The 15,087-nt window shown below is 44.1% G+C and overlaps 1 protein-coding gene across 1 annotated transcript; it reads left to right on the top strand.

The window, feature by feature from the left end:
* Positions 1 to 3,085: 3,085 nt before the first annotated feature.
* COPS8 (COP9 signalosome subunit 8) lies at positions 3,086 to 12,989 on the top strand. The gene is made up of 7 exons (XM_061563253.1): positions 3,086 to 3,231; positions 4,850 to 4,920; positions 5,242 to 5,290; positions 6,058 to 6,190; positions 8,961 to 9,068; positions 10,588 to 10,650; positions 12,038 to 12,989. The coding sequence occupies exons 1-7, from the start codon at positions 3,151 to 3,153 to the stop codon at positions 12,115 to 12,117; spliced, it is 585 nt and encodes a 194-aa protein (XP_061419237.1). The 5' UTR covers positions 3,086 to 3,150; the 3' UTR covers positions 12,118 to 12,989.
* The last annotated feature ends 2,098 nt before the right edge of the window (positions 12,990 to 15,087 follow it).

Here is a 15,087-nt window from a genome sequence, read left to right as displayed (position 1 = left end):
ACACAAATAAATTATTGATAAAACTATTGCCAACCAATGGAATTACCGTAACGTTACACTCCTATCTTGGTAAACGTTTGGGGAACACTTTTGAGTACATCAACCTGTGCAGAGCAAAATATATCAATAGTTTTTGGGTCGCTGATAGACGAGTAGACACATGAGTAGTAGCATTAGCCTTCGATTATAAAAGCCCGGCATTCCGTTTGTTCGTCAACTAAATTATAAGAGCCTTTCAGAATCAAAAAGTTATAGAAAGTGGCCCCCCCAGATGTCGGGGTAAAACATTTATCCAACAGGTTTCTAAAAACTTTCGGCCCCCCCAAAATGTTTTCACCCCCCCCCCCAAAAAGACATTTATTTTGTAAGCATATATGCCTTACACGCCCTACATGCAATAGTCAGTAGTATCTGCACACATGGGGGGCAGAGGGGGAAGAAGAGAACATCAGTGGGGGCAAAGCACGGAGAAGCCCTCCGCAGGACGGCCGCACGCCGCCGAAATTCTAGTCGTATACTAAATGTGGTGTGCCGAGTGCGAAAATTAACCTTGTAGCGGTTTTGGACACGCAGCTGAAAAGCCTTGGACATGCGTAATCTGGAACACGTAGCAGGATTTTCTTCAGCGAACTTGTCAGTCAGGCCTGTTAGATGCATATCTTTTACCCCAGGATTTTCAATAGACAATGCACAGTACTATTATATTTTCAAGATGACTGTAAAACAAATCAAATTAAACTTTATAGCTTTGAAACTCCAACTGAATGCCAACATTCAAAATCGTGACTTTTATAATCCCAACTCTGCTACAGCTCCAAGCCATTGCACTTTGTCTATGACCTCTCCGCTGCTCAACATTTGAAAATGTTTCCCCATTGAAATTTGTAATAAAAAATAAGAATGAAGTTGGGAACTTTGTTTTGAAATAAATCCTGTTCTCATCTGTATGGACAGATATGATAGCTCCAACCTTTACGCTTATCCGAGACTATACTGACAACCTCAAAAACTAATTTGGATTCATTAAATATTATCTTACATTCCACCAGGTGCTTTATCTTCCAAACTATTCCATTCATCACTAATCTTTACTTCAATACGGTTTATTACCCTCTCAACTATGCGGGAGACTCACGAGGCCAAGTTTATCTTACATGCATACACATAACTCAGTCCATTACCCATTCAAAGTGTTCATTTAGGACCAAAACTTTCGATATTTTAGATTCCCTACAATATTTTAGTGCATTGCACATCGGACACATACAATCGCATTCCATTGCTTCAAACATCTTGGTTACTCCTCCGCAGCTACGCTGTAAATTCTGTATGACAACTTCACTTGTTATTTAATTTGATATATCCCTGTCTGTTTCCGTACTAGTGCAATAATAATCGTAAATACATGTTGATGTCTGTATAACGTAATTCTAATATGAATGGTTTTTGAAATAATTTATCTGAGCCAACTTTTGTTAGACGTCGCTTATTTGGTTGAATATTTATTTGTGCACTTTTCGACATTTGATCTCATTTCTATTTTGTTGTTGATGTACTGTGCTTGCTTTTACGTTATTGCTTTGGTCGTTTTGGTGACCCAGGTCACTGGGTGATGATGATTGCTTGTGTTGCAGTCGAAACGTCGTGAGAATTTTTATTGTTTTATATTTTTATTTTTGTATTACTTCCCTTCTACGTGACTTTACCGAAAGAACCAAGTATATGAATCCCTGCAGTCACGAAAGCTTTAAATAAGAAAATAATTACGTTGCTATGTTACCAAATGTTAGAAGTAGGAGTACTACAGGTATGCTGAAGGACTCATTAATCACAAAAGTATAGTATTGTTAAATTAAATGCACCTTAAAAGCAAATGGTCACCATTCAAATGTTACACTTGAGCTCATGGGGCAAGTGAAACAGAATAAATGAGAATACAAACACGAGTAATAACACAAAAAGTGCGGATTCTTCTATCGAAGTTATCCAACATAGACAATTCATCAACTCGTTACATACCTGTGCTACACGTAGGAGTGAAATGGTAAAGCACGCACCGTGTAGGCTTCATACAATTGGAGTCTGTCCGTGATTGATTCGTCCCCCGGAGAGATGGAGCGATGAGATGAGCTCACAGGCAGGCGCGGTGTGGATCGGCCACACCACGAAGCTTTTTTTTATATCATGAATGTGTCCTATGAAGAATAAAAATCGCTCGAAACGGCGCCTATTACTGTATACATTATCCTTTGGAGGCAGCATTTATTGAGGAATGTGTTTAGTTTGTTTTTATTGTGCTCCTGTACCACTGCCAACGCAGCAGCAGCACCAAATAATGCATGCTGGTGATCATTGTATGCGGGCTTAAATGTTTCGTGGTATAGCCATCCTAGTGGAAGTAGTGATGGTGCTGCTAGTGGAGGTCTATATGCTTAATTGGTGATAGTGGATGCAATGGTCGTGGTGGAGGTGGTGGTGATGGTAATGTTGGTAGTTGTGATGGTAATTCTGGTAGTAGGGTGATCACGGTGACGAGATGTGAACTCCCTCGTATGGTATGCAGGAGAGATCGATTCCGACGCCTGTATAGTTGGAGTTTGCATGTTCTCCCCGTGGTCGCGTGTCTTCCGGTTTTCCCCTTAACATTTATCAACATGCACTTAGAGTATTTAGCTGCTATACATTTCCACATGATAAGCCGCTTAGTTGAGCTATCATTTGTGGCCAGATCGCTTCTGAAAAAAAACAGCTATTATAGCTCAGTTGGCCTTACCTCGTAAAATAAAACATTGTTTAGTTGTATAGTTTAGTCCCTCCATTCTCCTCCCCTCCACCACCCCTACAACAGGGAGGAAGGCAGGGTTGGGTGTTTTCCGGAGCTCAACTCCGGCCAGCTGCTGCTGCTGCAACGAATCTTTGATTGTAACCACCGCATCAAGCAGCAGCACGTGCTCGCACTGCCGCGCAGGCGTCACGTGACCCTCGCCGATGCCCCCCCCCCCCACCATCTCCCCCACCATCTCCCCCCCCCCTCTTGCACCCACCCCGCCCACGCCATCCCGCCACCTTGAACTCTCGCAAGACTTCTCCGCGAGCTCTCGCGAGACTTGCCGGTGGAGCGGAACCGGAAGAGGAGGAGCCTCGCCCGCCATGCCAGTGGCCGTGATGGCTGAGAGCAACTCGGGCGGCTTCCACAAACTCCTGGAGCAGTGCGAGAGCCAGGAGCTCGAGGTGAGCGATGCACTCCTCCTCGCCGCCGTCGTCGTCGTCGAAGGGCAGCGGCGGACGGAGCCTGACGCTCGGCGCCGACCCGGGCTTGGTGGAGTTGACGGCTAGGCCCGATGAGGCCTCAGGCGGCGAGGTTGCCGGTCTCGCCTAGTCGACTGGCCGGGGTGGAGTGGCGCCGGAACTCCGCCGGGGGATCTAGCCGAGGGGCCCGGGTCTGAGCCGCGACCCCGGGCGTTGCCTTTGCAGCACGCGGATTGTTCTGCGAGCATCGCGGGCAGACGTCGATAGTTTCTTAGCGGATGGAGGAGAGACGGGGGTTGATGTGTTGGCGTGACGTGCGGTCGAACGCGCCGCGGGTGATTGAATGGGAGAAGGGGCATGGGGAGGAGCAAGTCATTCTCACGGGCTCGCTCGCGGCGTGTCGGGTGGAGTGTGGCGGTGAGTGTGCAATGCGTGTTGGTATGTCGACGGTGGGGGAGGGGTGGGGGTGTCGTGGATTGCACGACCAAACTGGCCGTCCAAGTTCGATTCCCGCACACGACCAACATCAAAGACGGACCCGGGCCTCTCCCCATGTGTCTAGCGTGTGCTGAAATGAGTTAACTGGTGTGGTGTATAAACATACGCCCCCCCCCCCTCGTGCGCCGTGTCGGCCTTAATATGTGCAAGCTTCAGTGTCAACGTTGCATGATAGATGCGGCGATAATACACCAAGCCCACCGGTGCTACTATTTTCACCAAACTCAAACCGTGGACCACAGTACATCACCGCCTGCTTAAATCATTCGCCGGCAACATTTCATGAATTCACCAGACTACTCTTGCATCCGTCCACGGGCTCCCTAACATCGACACGAACATGTATAATTAACCCCAACTCCAACATACAAAAGAAGACGTGTGTGTGTTTGTGTGAACCTGCGTGTGTGTTTGTACCAGATATTCAGTTAAGACTGACTCGGCAAAAGGGAGGCACATGACGAATTCTGATATCACTCATCACGGATGTTAGCAGCGGTTTAGCGTGGTTGTTGGTGGTTCTTTGGCGCCGTTCAGATCTTAATGTCCTCACTCTTCCGAAAGTCTGTTGTTAAAGGTTATCGGGAGCATATTTGCTCCCCGTGTGTATTTATGGACATGCAAACCATTCGTGGAAAGTTATATTTACACTTGCCAAGGCGTCCTCCATAGGTTGACTCGGACGTAAATTGGTTTCTGGTGCTATGTGTAAACTAAGGAGATAAAGATCATCTGGGCGTGGTGCTCGCCCCACTACCCCAAAGTGGTCCTTGCAGGTCTTGAAAGGTTCTAGATTTGAAGCTTTCGTGACTGCAAGGATTCATACTCTTAGTTCTTTCAGTAAAGTCACCATGTAGGTAAAAAATGAAATTAAAATTAATAAAAATAAAAACAATAAAATCACGACGTTTCGGAGGCAACACAAGCCTCCGTCTTCAGGTGAAACTGTTACAGCAAAAAAATCTGTATCACTTGATACAGATTTTTTGCTGTGACACCTGACACTTGAAAGGTGTTTAAGTCTCTTTAACAGTCTGCGCGAGCTGAGTGTTCAGCCTTTGACTGTGTGCGTGGTGGTGGTGTTGTTGTCTGGCTTCGTCAGTCTCCAGGTGGCGTGGCCTCTCCTCAGGTGTATGGACAGCTGCTCGCACTATATCTCTTAAACAACGACGTGTAAGTGCTTTGACAGTTCTTGCATGTCTTGCCAAAGTATTTGTTTTATAAATCACCAAATGAATTCATGATGGACGGAAATGTTTTGAATCGTTTGAAGTTTTGACCTACAATTAGTCCCGCTCACTTGGCTGTCCACTCCAGCATGTGACAAAGTTAGTAAATAAACAAAAATACATAAGACATCGGTCACTTGCTTAAAGTTACTGTGACCATAACTGTGTAGCCTCTAAGCATGAAATGCCGTCCCATTCTGATGTGCAGTGTTGTACAATGTGCAAGACGGTTATTTTATTTCCGAATTATCGTTTGTTTTTTCAGGAACAATGCAAGGTATCTGTGGAAAAGAATCCCTCAGGCAATTAAAACTGTAAGTACAATCAACAATTGTAATATATGTTTTGTTTATCATGACAGGAGTGCACAAAGTTAAACAAAGTTACTATCAGTATACAGTACTAGCAATTACTTGTATTGACTTAGAATTGTGTGTGTTAGCAGCGCATGCAACTTTAGAATGATTATTTTGACTGTCCACTGCTTTAAGCATATGCCTGGTTTGTCTTTCCCCTTGTGATTGCACCATTTGGATGCACAGTTTTATTCCAAGTTGAAGCTTGTGCAATACATTTCCAAAGTCTGTGTCTTCCATTGCATGCGATTTGAGCTCTAATTAAGCTGGTATCTCTTGCCACGTTAACGCCACTTTATATTTATATAGCCTCTAAATGCAACCGCAAGATGCTTTAAGTGAGGCATAACGTTAAGAATGGTGGTGAAATAGGAAGACGAGTGAGGCTCGGGACACATGGGAGAGAGGAGGAAGCAAGATCATAGCAATGAACAGCCTTTTTGTCAATCCACTGCTGGATGAAGGCCTACCTACACCGTGCACATTATAGAAATTTGACCACTTCCCCTTGCTCGTCACTGTGGGTTTATGAAGGCAGGAAACGTAGACTTCGGAGCATAGTACAGCACAACAACGGATTTTTCTGCATTGCCCTCTGCCGACAACATGTAACATGAATAAAAGTTTGAATTTTTGATTGCAGATTGGCACTCACAAGTGTAACATCCGGTATTCCGTAGTTTGTAAGGAAGTGATGCAGACTGCACGCAACGTGATGTGAGCAGGCGAACCCAGAGCTGGGGGCCGTGTGGTGCGTGGGGCAGCGGATGTGGCAGCGCGATTTCCCAGGCGTCTACAGCTCCATCGGGGCACAGACCTGGTCGGAGGCTCTCCAGCCAATCCTGCACGCACTCAGGGGTGAGCAGCGGTGATCTCCTGTCGCGTTTGCAGGAATCCCAAATGCGTCTGTGGACGCGTGCGTGGCTATCTTTTTGCTTACTGTTACACAATGGCAAAGCCAGTCCTTGTGTTATTTCAGCTGGCAATTGATGCGGCTTTGTTTTTGACTTTGGTTCTGATTAATTTTATTGTTTGAATTTGCAACATCCAACTGTTTTGTTGGTAAATATATAACTGTCATTACATTGGTATGTGTAATATATCAACTATTTTTAGTAATCAACTATTTGTTGGAGATATCTATTGGAGGGATGCAACTGAGAATATGTATACCTAGGATCTGGATGAAAATAATTAACAAGGCAGATAAGGGTAGGTTGGAATGCTTTTGGAGAGCTTTACTTTATAAAGGAAAGAAACATAACAGTGTGCTTAAAAATAAAGTTTTAAATGAGCACAATGTACCAGATGTGACGGTTGTAGTACATCATAAAAAAATGAACCTAAGTAAGCACTTTAATAGCTTTAAAAAAAATATTTTAATCAAATTTAAAGTCTTATTTGGGTTTTTTTAGTTTAGTTTTATTTCCTGAAGTTACTAATGTCAAAATGCTACACTTTGATTATTTAAATTTACATTTACAAGCAAGGCATTCATTTGTATGGAAGTATAACATTTATTTTTTATTTTTTGTGAAGTGCTTTTGACTAATTCACGCGGAATGCACCCGATCTTGTCAGGTATTGGAAGCTACGCAGGCTTGGACCTGGGTAATTCTGGAATTGGTGAACACGCATATCAGGTTTTATAGTATGCATGGCTACGCCATTGTTTTTGTTTACGAAACCCGATTTAAGAGCTTATTGGCTCACAGGGTAATTCAAAATAAACTGAACTGTTGTACTCTACTCCACTGCTCTCAAGTCGACCTTCCTCACCTTTTGTTAACCCTCACTTATTAGCGTGGTGATATATGGTCAAATCGCTCCCATGACCGGCATGGCATGGGTAGGCCCTCATCTGGCAGTGGATTGACAGAGGGCTGTAAATCTAAACATAATTTTGTATAAAGGCATAGATAGCCTCCTCAGTCGGTAACTTTCAGATGGCTTGTTCTTATTCTTTGGGTCTTTCGGTTTAGTTACGTAGATAGGTTCAAAGAAAATAACAAGAAACTACGACGTTTCGATCGCAACAAAAGTGTTCGTCATCCTGATGACTAACATCCTGATGTTAGTTGCTTGTGTTGTGATCGAAACGTCGTAGTTTTTTGTTATTTTCTTTGAACCTATCTACGTGACTTTACCGAAAGATTTTCTATTGGTCTTGCGGTAAAGCCACGTAGATAGAATTTTTTTTTTTAAATCACGACGTTTTGGTCGCAACATAAGCAATCATCTTCTCACCTGAAGACGATTGCTTGTGTTGCGATCGAAACGTCGTGATTTTTTTTTTATCTACGTGGCTTTACCGAAAGAACCATAGAATATGCATTCCTGCAGTCACGAAAGCTTTAAGTCAGGATTTATGGCTTATTATGTTTGAGTCACAGATTTTCACAATGCATGGGTTTATTTGTTGGTCTCACTGGGCATTTAAATGAGCAAGCAAAGGATGACTCATGCCACTGTACATTGTGACACTGGAAGCACTTCAATCATAATGAGTCACTGGCAATACGCTGCGGTGTTTGTATATAAACTGATCAATAAAAATCGTCCAACAATGATTTCTATTTAAATACGCTAACTATTAAATGTAATATGTATATGTTTAAGTATGTGTTTGTATGATAATTGCCTTTTTGTGGATGTAAACTTTCACAGCTTGGGGCTGGTGTATTCCTATGAGCATTTTACAAGGGTGACATTCATGTCTTCTCTTTAAATACAACTATTGACTCAAAGCTACTCATAACATCCACATTCAGCACGATTGTTTCAAATGTGTCCAGGTTTAAACTCATCAGCTGATGTTGAATGACCAGCTATTCAAATGAACATGAACTTATTTAAGCATTGTATGTTGACTTTTGAATGTAGCAATTGTGAATGAAGCCAACCACTTTTTAATAGATTTTTTTTTTATTGTTGTAGTAAATAGACGGGCACAGGTTGATTAAAATAAATAGTTCTGCTAACAGTACTTACATTAACTTGCTAGTGTAATAATATTTTACTTTCATTTACTATTTCTATTACTCCAGTCGAATAATCAAAACATAAAAAGATGGAACTTATTTGTGAGACAAGGAAACAAGAAATGAAAGTAGATTCTCGTTTTTAAAAGGTTACCCCGAATCGTGAAAATCACAAGGAGAGGGAAGGGATGAATTGTTACCTATTTGTACATTTGTAATACCGCTGGTGGCAAGTCAGTTGGTTTTGTGATGGACCCTGCTGTCCGCATGCATTCTTGGAATGCTCGCACTCAATTGTTTTTATTAATTTTTTCCTCCCCAGGAAAGCTTCACTGACTCATGATTCTCTTTAAGGAAGGTCCTGCCAAGGTTTTGCAGGAGAAATGGGGCGATGATTTCTAAGCGTAATCCAACTGGAGTATTATTCTAGTAATTTTTCTAATTTGGATTATAAACCCCCGGCACACAGTGGCCAACTTTTTCGAATGACGTAGCGTGATCTTTAATGTCCACTCTGAAGCAGACACCCGCTTATTATTATGCCAGTCATCAGATCAGGCCGCTAGATTCAAAACATAAACGTCTAGAAACGCGCTACCGCCGAGCAACATCTATAACCGCCCCCCCCCCTAAACTCTCGTTCACAGAAGAGACAAGGAAGAGGGCATTCTCGCTGGTCGCGCAGGCGTACACGTCCATCAGTGCTGACGACCTGGCGGCATTCGTGGGGCTTGCGGTGCCCGACGCCGTGAAAGGTACACGTGTTCCGAATGCTGCTACCCTGTGGTGCCTTCCCTGCCCATCATCTATGGTGGGGGTGGGGAGGGCACAATAATTATTGTAAGGATAAACCAAAATGGATAGAAACGTATATATTGTCTCATTGTGTGGCTTGCAATGTATTGTTATCGCTATTTAAATACTTCGGAGCATGCATGCTTGTAGGAAAGTGTTTCGTATTCGTTTGCCTTTTTCTACAATTCCATTCGCGCTGTTGCCGCCACATTGTTACGAGACAAACGTTGCCAATCAGAACTCTTAGCAGTGAATCGCCCTATGTTACGGGATGGCCCCTGAAGATATCACCGAATTATTAGTCCCTTCAGTCAGCCTTTTGATCCACACTCAGAACGTAATTTTTCGTATTTCCTGCAAAGAGTGTTTATCGCATATCAGTAATCCTCAGATTTTTATTAAGTAAAACAAGTACAATAAGATGTGTTTTTGCTTCGTCAAAGTCATTGGAGACCAGGCTGAGAGACCATCAACTCACCTCGCATGGCTGATGATGGATGATTGTGATGATTGTGATGATTGTGATGATTGTGATGATTGTGATAATTGTGATGAACCAAAGTCGCTACCCAGATTCAAACCCAGGATCCTGGCAGTGTTGGTTCAGTGCTCTAAATGGTATTATCCCACTGATCCAACCAGCAGCCTCTCCTGCCCGCATAGTCATGAGGTGCACACTCGGATGTGCCATCTGCACATTTTGTGTGCTGGAATATGTTTATTCAATTATTGTATTGCTTTAAGAAGGCTTTGCATAAAGTTAGCAAATTAATCATTTCGTACATGGATACAGCTCTATTCAATCTTGATTTGAAGCTTTAGAGTCAGGGTTTTCTCGCCCCAGAATCAGTTAGCTGCTGTATCCTCGGTTTGGTAGCCTACTTTTGTAGTTGATTTGAAGCTTTCGTGACTGCAGGAATTCATACTCTTTGGTTCTTTCGGTAAAGTCACGTAGGTAGAGAAATAATAGATCACGACGTTTCGATGGCAACACAAGCAATCGGCATCAGGTGGGACAACCAAAGCAAAAAAAAAACTGCTGCAAACTTTAGCAGTTTTTTCTGTGGCTGCAAACTTTAGCAGTTTTTTCTCGCTGTGGTTGTCCCACCTGATGACGATTGCTTGTGTTGCGATCTAAACGTCGTGATCTATTATTTTTCTACCTACGTGACATTTTACCAAAAGAACCAAAGAAGTATACTTTTGTTGTCTTCCGTACCTATCGATAATGAACCACTCGCCAGACCTGGGGTTATTTATAATAATAAATACAGCACATGGTTAGCTGACATTGCAATTATGTTGACGTTGCAATTCAGTTCGAATAACATTTGCAATTTAATTTGACCTCTGGTCTGCAGGATACAGTCGCCAACATGAATCAGGGATCTGCTTAGTAGTTGCTCGTTGTCGTTTGTGTTTTGACGCTGCTGCTTGGTGTTAACCTCTTTATGAGTTTGTTATTGTCGCCCTCTCCAGCGGTAGCGGAAGAAGGCTGGAATGCAGACTCCATCACCAGGATGATAGTGCCCAAGAAACCAGGTGGGGGCGGCCTTTCTCCACTTTGCCCGCCCGCTGCCGCTGCAGCGTTTTCCCTTGGGGTGTGGGAAGCGATTGAGCGAAAGTCTGCGGTTATTAAACAGCGCTGCACTCTTTAACAACATGTGATGACGTTTATGGTCACCTTGACTGCTGCAGCAGGGCCTGCCGTTGCCAATACCTAATTGGGCTTTTGTAAAAAAAAAATGGTTATCTTGTGTGATGCTTTGTCTAAAATATAATTTCTATTACCTCTTGGGTGAAAAGGTTTCCTCATTGCTTGGGCTTGCTCATTTTATGATTTGTCATTGCTCCATAGGAAATTGGCTCAATGTGATTTCGGGCAGTCATCTGCATGCATTCTGCTCAAGGGTGCAGCACAATTACCTCGGCGATTGGTCATAAAATCTTGAATTGCCCCAAGCACCGTCCGTTGCAGACGCCTCTGCTGCAGTCAGTCGTTTCGCATCCATTTCAGCCGACACGTGCAAGGAGTGAGGTTATGACAACGTAGTGTTGCCGTTGAGTCTTAAATTTATCCCGCAGCTGTTTCAAGACCTGCAGGTACACTGCCTTTCAGTGTGAATTCATTTTATAGTGTGCCAGAGCATGTAAATACAGATGGCAGTTAAAAAGAATCCATGCCCGCAGGAATTGGCCTTCAGAAATATATGGAAATGCATAATTTCTGTAACCTTCACGTCCAGTGAAATGACTTTGAAAATTGTGTCCATCGTTGTTACTAAAAGAAATGTAATATTTAAAATAAGCATAATACAGGGTGATTGCTCCCCAGGAAGGAGAAGTGGCTGTGTCCTTGCCCCAGAGCGGGCAAGACCGAGTGCCGTGGCGATTTATCTCAATGCAGCAGCTCTCCGCTGTCTTGTTACAATTGTTGTCGGCTACGCAAACAAACATACTCCCATGATGTACAGTCATTTTTTTCCTAAAGAAAGGCAAATCGCTCGGAGGCGGTGAGTGACTTTTCCAACTGGACTGGTGGATGCCACACCCTGGAGTGTAAAAGCGATGTAAAACAAAACAACGGAACGAGCAGTGATGCTGCTCTCAGATGTTCCCCGTGGTGCCAAAGTGCTTCTATGGTAGTTTCCTCCATTGTCGGACTTTGCCGCTGAATTTAAGCTTGAAGCTCCGGATTTCTCCCTCGATGGCCATCCCTGACCAGCTCATTTACAGTGGCTGCATTGTCCGTGACGTTGCCTGGAACAAGTTTAGAGTTACCCTTGTGGGACACTGATACTGAAAAGGGTGAATTTGTGATTAAAAGTACATAAATGGTTAATTTTGCACTTATGCGGCAATCGTTTATTTGGAGAAAGGTGGATAAAAGCTAACCGTTTAATGCTTGGCGCGTGCTTCCCTCTGATAGAGCCCCCGCCGGCCCCGTCAGTGCCCAGCGACCAACAGCTGGGGAGGCTAACGGACTACGTCTCCTTTCTGGAGAACTGAGCGACAAACGACGCGAAAACGGGGCGGTGACGCTCAGCGATGCAGTTGCCTACCGGGGTCGGGGGAACGCCGGGGCCTGCCTGCCCCTAGCCCCTCACCACCCGCACCCCCCCTCCCCACCCCCCGCCCGCCCGTCTGCCCGCCAGCCATCCCGCCCATCCGCACGCACGCACGTCTGCAAGAGGGCTTTTTGGGGGGGAAAGGGAAGCAGAGTCCACCTCGTGCTGGCGACTGACCAGGAGGGAACTCTCTCCATCCCGCCCTCCTGCCCCTGCACCTCCCAACACCGAGCTCCTCGCTAGCCTTCGTGCTGCCCGCAATGGCAGTCCCCCCCCCCCCCTGCCTTCACCTCTCCCTCTCCCCACCCTTCCTGCCAGCTTTCTCCACAATTCTTGGCTGCCGATGCAGATGTCGGCTTGGACTAACGTTTAGAGCGGGTGGGGTGATGTTTAACCACATATTACAAAATAAGCAGAAAAATTGGACTCCCGTTTGAGTGCATTGCGTTTGATTGAGTTGGGATGGTGACTCGGATGTTTCAGCAGCTCCTCCAAGGTTGCCCTAACACGCTGTGTCATTGATTGATTTTGTCTGACCCTGTCTTTAAGTTTATTAAATATCATTAAGTCACATTTGTTAAAATATATATAATTAACCCTAAAAGTGTGCTTGGTCCTACAGGGGCGAAGAAAAAAAATATGGGGAAAAACAAATTACTGCCCTTTTTTTTTTCACTGTCCCAGGATTGTTTTGAAATTTCAAATGCACCAAAAACAGCAAAGCAAAGGAGCGTTGGTTCATATGACTGGATTGTTATGTACTGTACATGCAAACGTATTGTTTTGTTTTATTAAAGCTGTAACCCCAATTTATTTTTACCCGACTGGTTGCTGTACTTTTATGCAACCTGCGTGTGAGAGACCCGCGGCGTACGAAAGCAAAAATAATTGCGGGACGGCACGAGAGACGCGAGAGTGCCCGTACGTTGATGAAGCGCGAGTTCGGGGCCCCGCTGGATGCGCGACACTGCAATAAGAGAGGCTGTGATTGCTCGAAGTTGGGCTATTTTCGCGTTCTGAAATTGTTGCACGTCACTTTCGGTTCGACAACTTTGACGGGTTTTACGAGACCCTGTTTAACGAAAACCTTGGCACTGACAGCAAGTTTAATGGAACGATAAAACACCACAGTTGTTTTTTTTTTACAAATGAATTTATTCACGTATTTATGTGTTTCTTTGTTCAAATATGGTGCTTGGTTATGATGGCTTTGGATGATTGCCAGACACAAAAGTGGACATTAAAGTGCCACCTCTGTCTCATTCCTTTGTCGACCTTTCCGTAAAATATTAGTCACCATTCTTCACCAGAAGTGCTTACAACAGACGCTTAACATGCAGTGCAGGCTATGAGAAGTGTAAAGATATTCCAGGTACAATGTTGGATATAAGACTTCACAAGAGTGTAATCGTCAGTGCAATTTGTCTTGAGACTTGTAGCCTAGTCCAAAATTGTTCATCTGTCTTTGTCAGATGATACCTCTTGCGTTCTTTCTCATCTGTTAATCTCGGACACATCTGGCTTATCTGCGTGTTAATTAATTTAGCCGGGCATACATTTTTTTCCACAACATGAGCAGCCAGGCGTTGTGAATGTGGTGGTTTGTATAAGGAAAAACTTACGAGTGGATTTGGCTTGCAGATGGGATGAAGTCATGTGAGTGGCGGGGGTTGCACAATTAATTATACTCGCAAAGTTATTATTTTATGCCATATAATCTTTCCTCAATTGAATGTATTAATTGTAACTGGAAGAGCAAAAAAATAAGCCTTAGCACAACTTGAAGTCAAAATGAAGTAGTTTTTTTTTTTTTAAACAAAAAAACCAACCCACTGGCGTCTATTTAAAGCTACGATTCAGAGAGCGGGCGCGGGTGGCGTTGGACACTGGAGTGTTGCCACCTTTTGTGTCTGCGCGCGAGTTTGAAAGCCAAAGGGAGGAGGAGGAGGGGGAGGGCCTTTTGTGAGCTCAGCCCGAGCGAGTGCTCAAGAGGGTTGATTGGAGGCGCGCCTTTCACCGGCGGTGCTGCTTTGCACATTAAAAAATCGTGCTTCCGCGCGGTAATGGCTCTTGTGCGCTGGAAGCAGGAGTGTTCTCGTCGCTTTGTCACCCATCGAGTCGACGTGCGAGGCATTGGAACTTTGCAATTCGACGCTTGCTGCGTCCTTTGTTTAAAGCGGCGACAGGAAGGTGCTCGTGAAATGTCCCGGGCGTCGATAATCACGAAGCGTGAGCTTGGCTGTGGTGAACAGGAACACTTAATGATGCACCCGAGATGGTTAGCGGTTCATTCTTCCGCAGCTTACCTTTATTCTTAACCCTTGAGATGTGTCACCTGCTTCAGGGAGTCGGTGAGGATGAATACCACGGTGCCATGTGCGCTGGATGCTGGAGGTAGTTACCAGCGAAACGTCGGACTACTCAAATTGTAAATGTGTGGATGTATTCTCCAGCACACCGGTGGGCTGAAGTAGTAACTAATTGGCGTTTTGTTTACGTGACAAATCTCTTACTAATTGTGTCTGGTGGTGGAGGGTTACGACACATTTATACTTACGCGATGTAACCCTAAAACCTTGATTATGAATAATATTGGTCGCGAAAGCCTACGTGTTAAACTGGAGCTAGCAGTGAATTGATTACGCTATGTAACACAGTTTTTGTCCCTGGGTAGTAAGTGTTATTTTTTTTTTATTGCATATTCCTAAAAAATATACAAAGTGGCTATTATTCCCCACAAACTTTGCTTTTGTGACCAGGACTTTACGTGAAGGAATGACACAAAATGCACACCACGTTTTCTCATTGAACATAGCTCAATTTAAAAAATATCACTGTCCTGGTCATAAAAGCAAAGTTTGTGGGGAATAATAGCCATTTTCTGTACTTTTGAGGCATAAGCAATTAGGAA

This window comes from Lethenteron reissneri, chromosome 31, assembly GCF_015708825.2.
Source record: "Lethenteron reissneri isolate LAM-NWPU_2019-01 chromosome 31, ASM1570882v1, whole genome shotgun sequence".
NCBI lineage: Eukaryota > Metazoa > Chordata > Hyperoartia > Petromyzontiformes > Petromyzontidae > Lethenteron > Lethenteron reissneri.
The sequence above is the reverse complement of the archived record's forward strand: the minus strand, read 5'-3'. Positions and strand labels throughout refer to the sequence as shown.

Excerpts from the sequence above, each read along its gene's own strand:
- COPS8 (XM_061563253.1), top strand. The coding sequence starts at position 3,151 with ATGCCAGTGGCCGTGATGGCTGAGAGCAACTCGGGCGGCTTCCACAAA. Across the intron at positions 9,069-10,587 it reads GGTGCCCGACGCCGTGAAAG|CGGTAGCGGAAGAAGGCTGG; the intron begins GTACACGTGTTC and ends CGCCCTCTCCAG. Across the intron at positions 10,651-12,037 it reads GATAGTGCCCAAGAAACCAG|AGCCCCCGCCGGCCCCGTCA; the intron begins GTGGGGGCGGCC and ends TCCCTCTGATAG.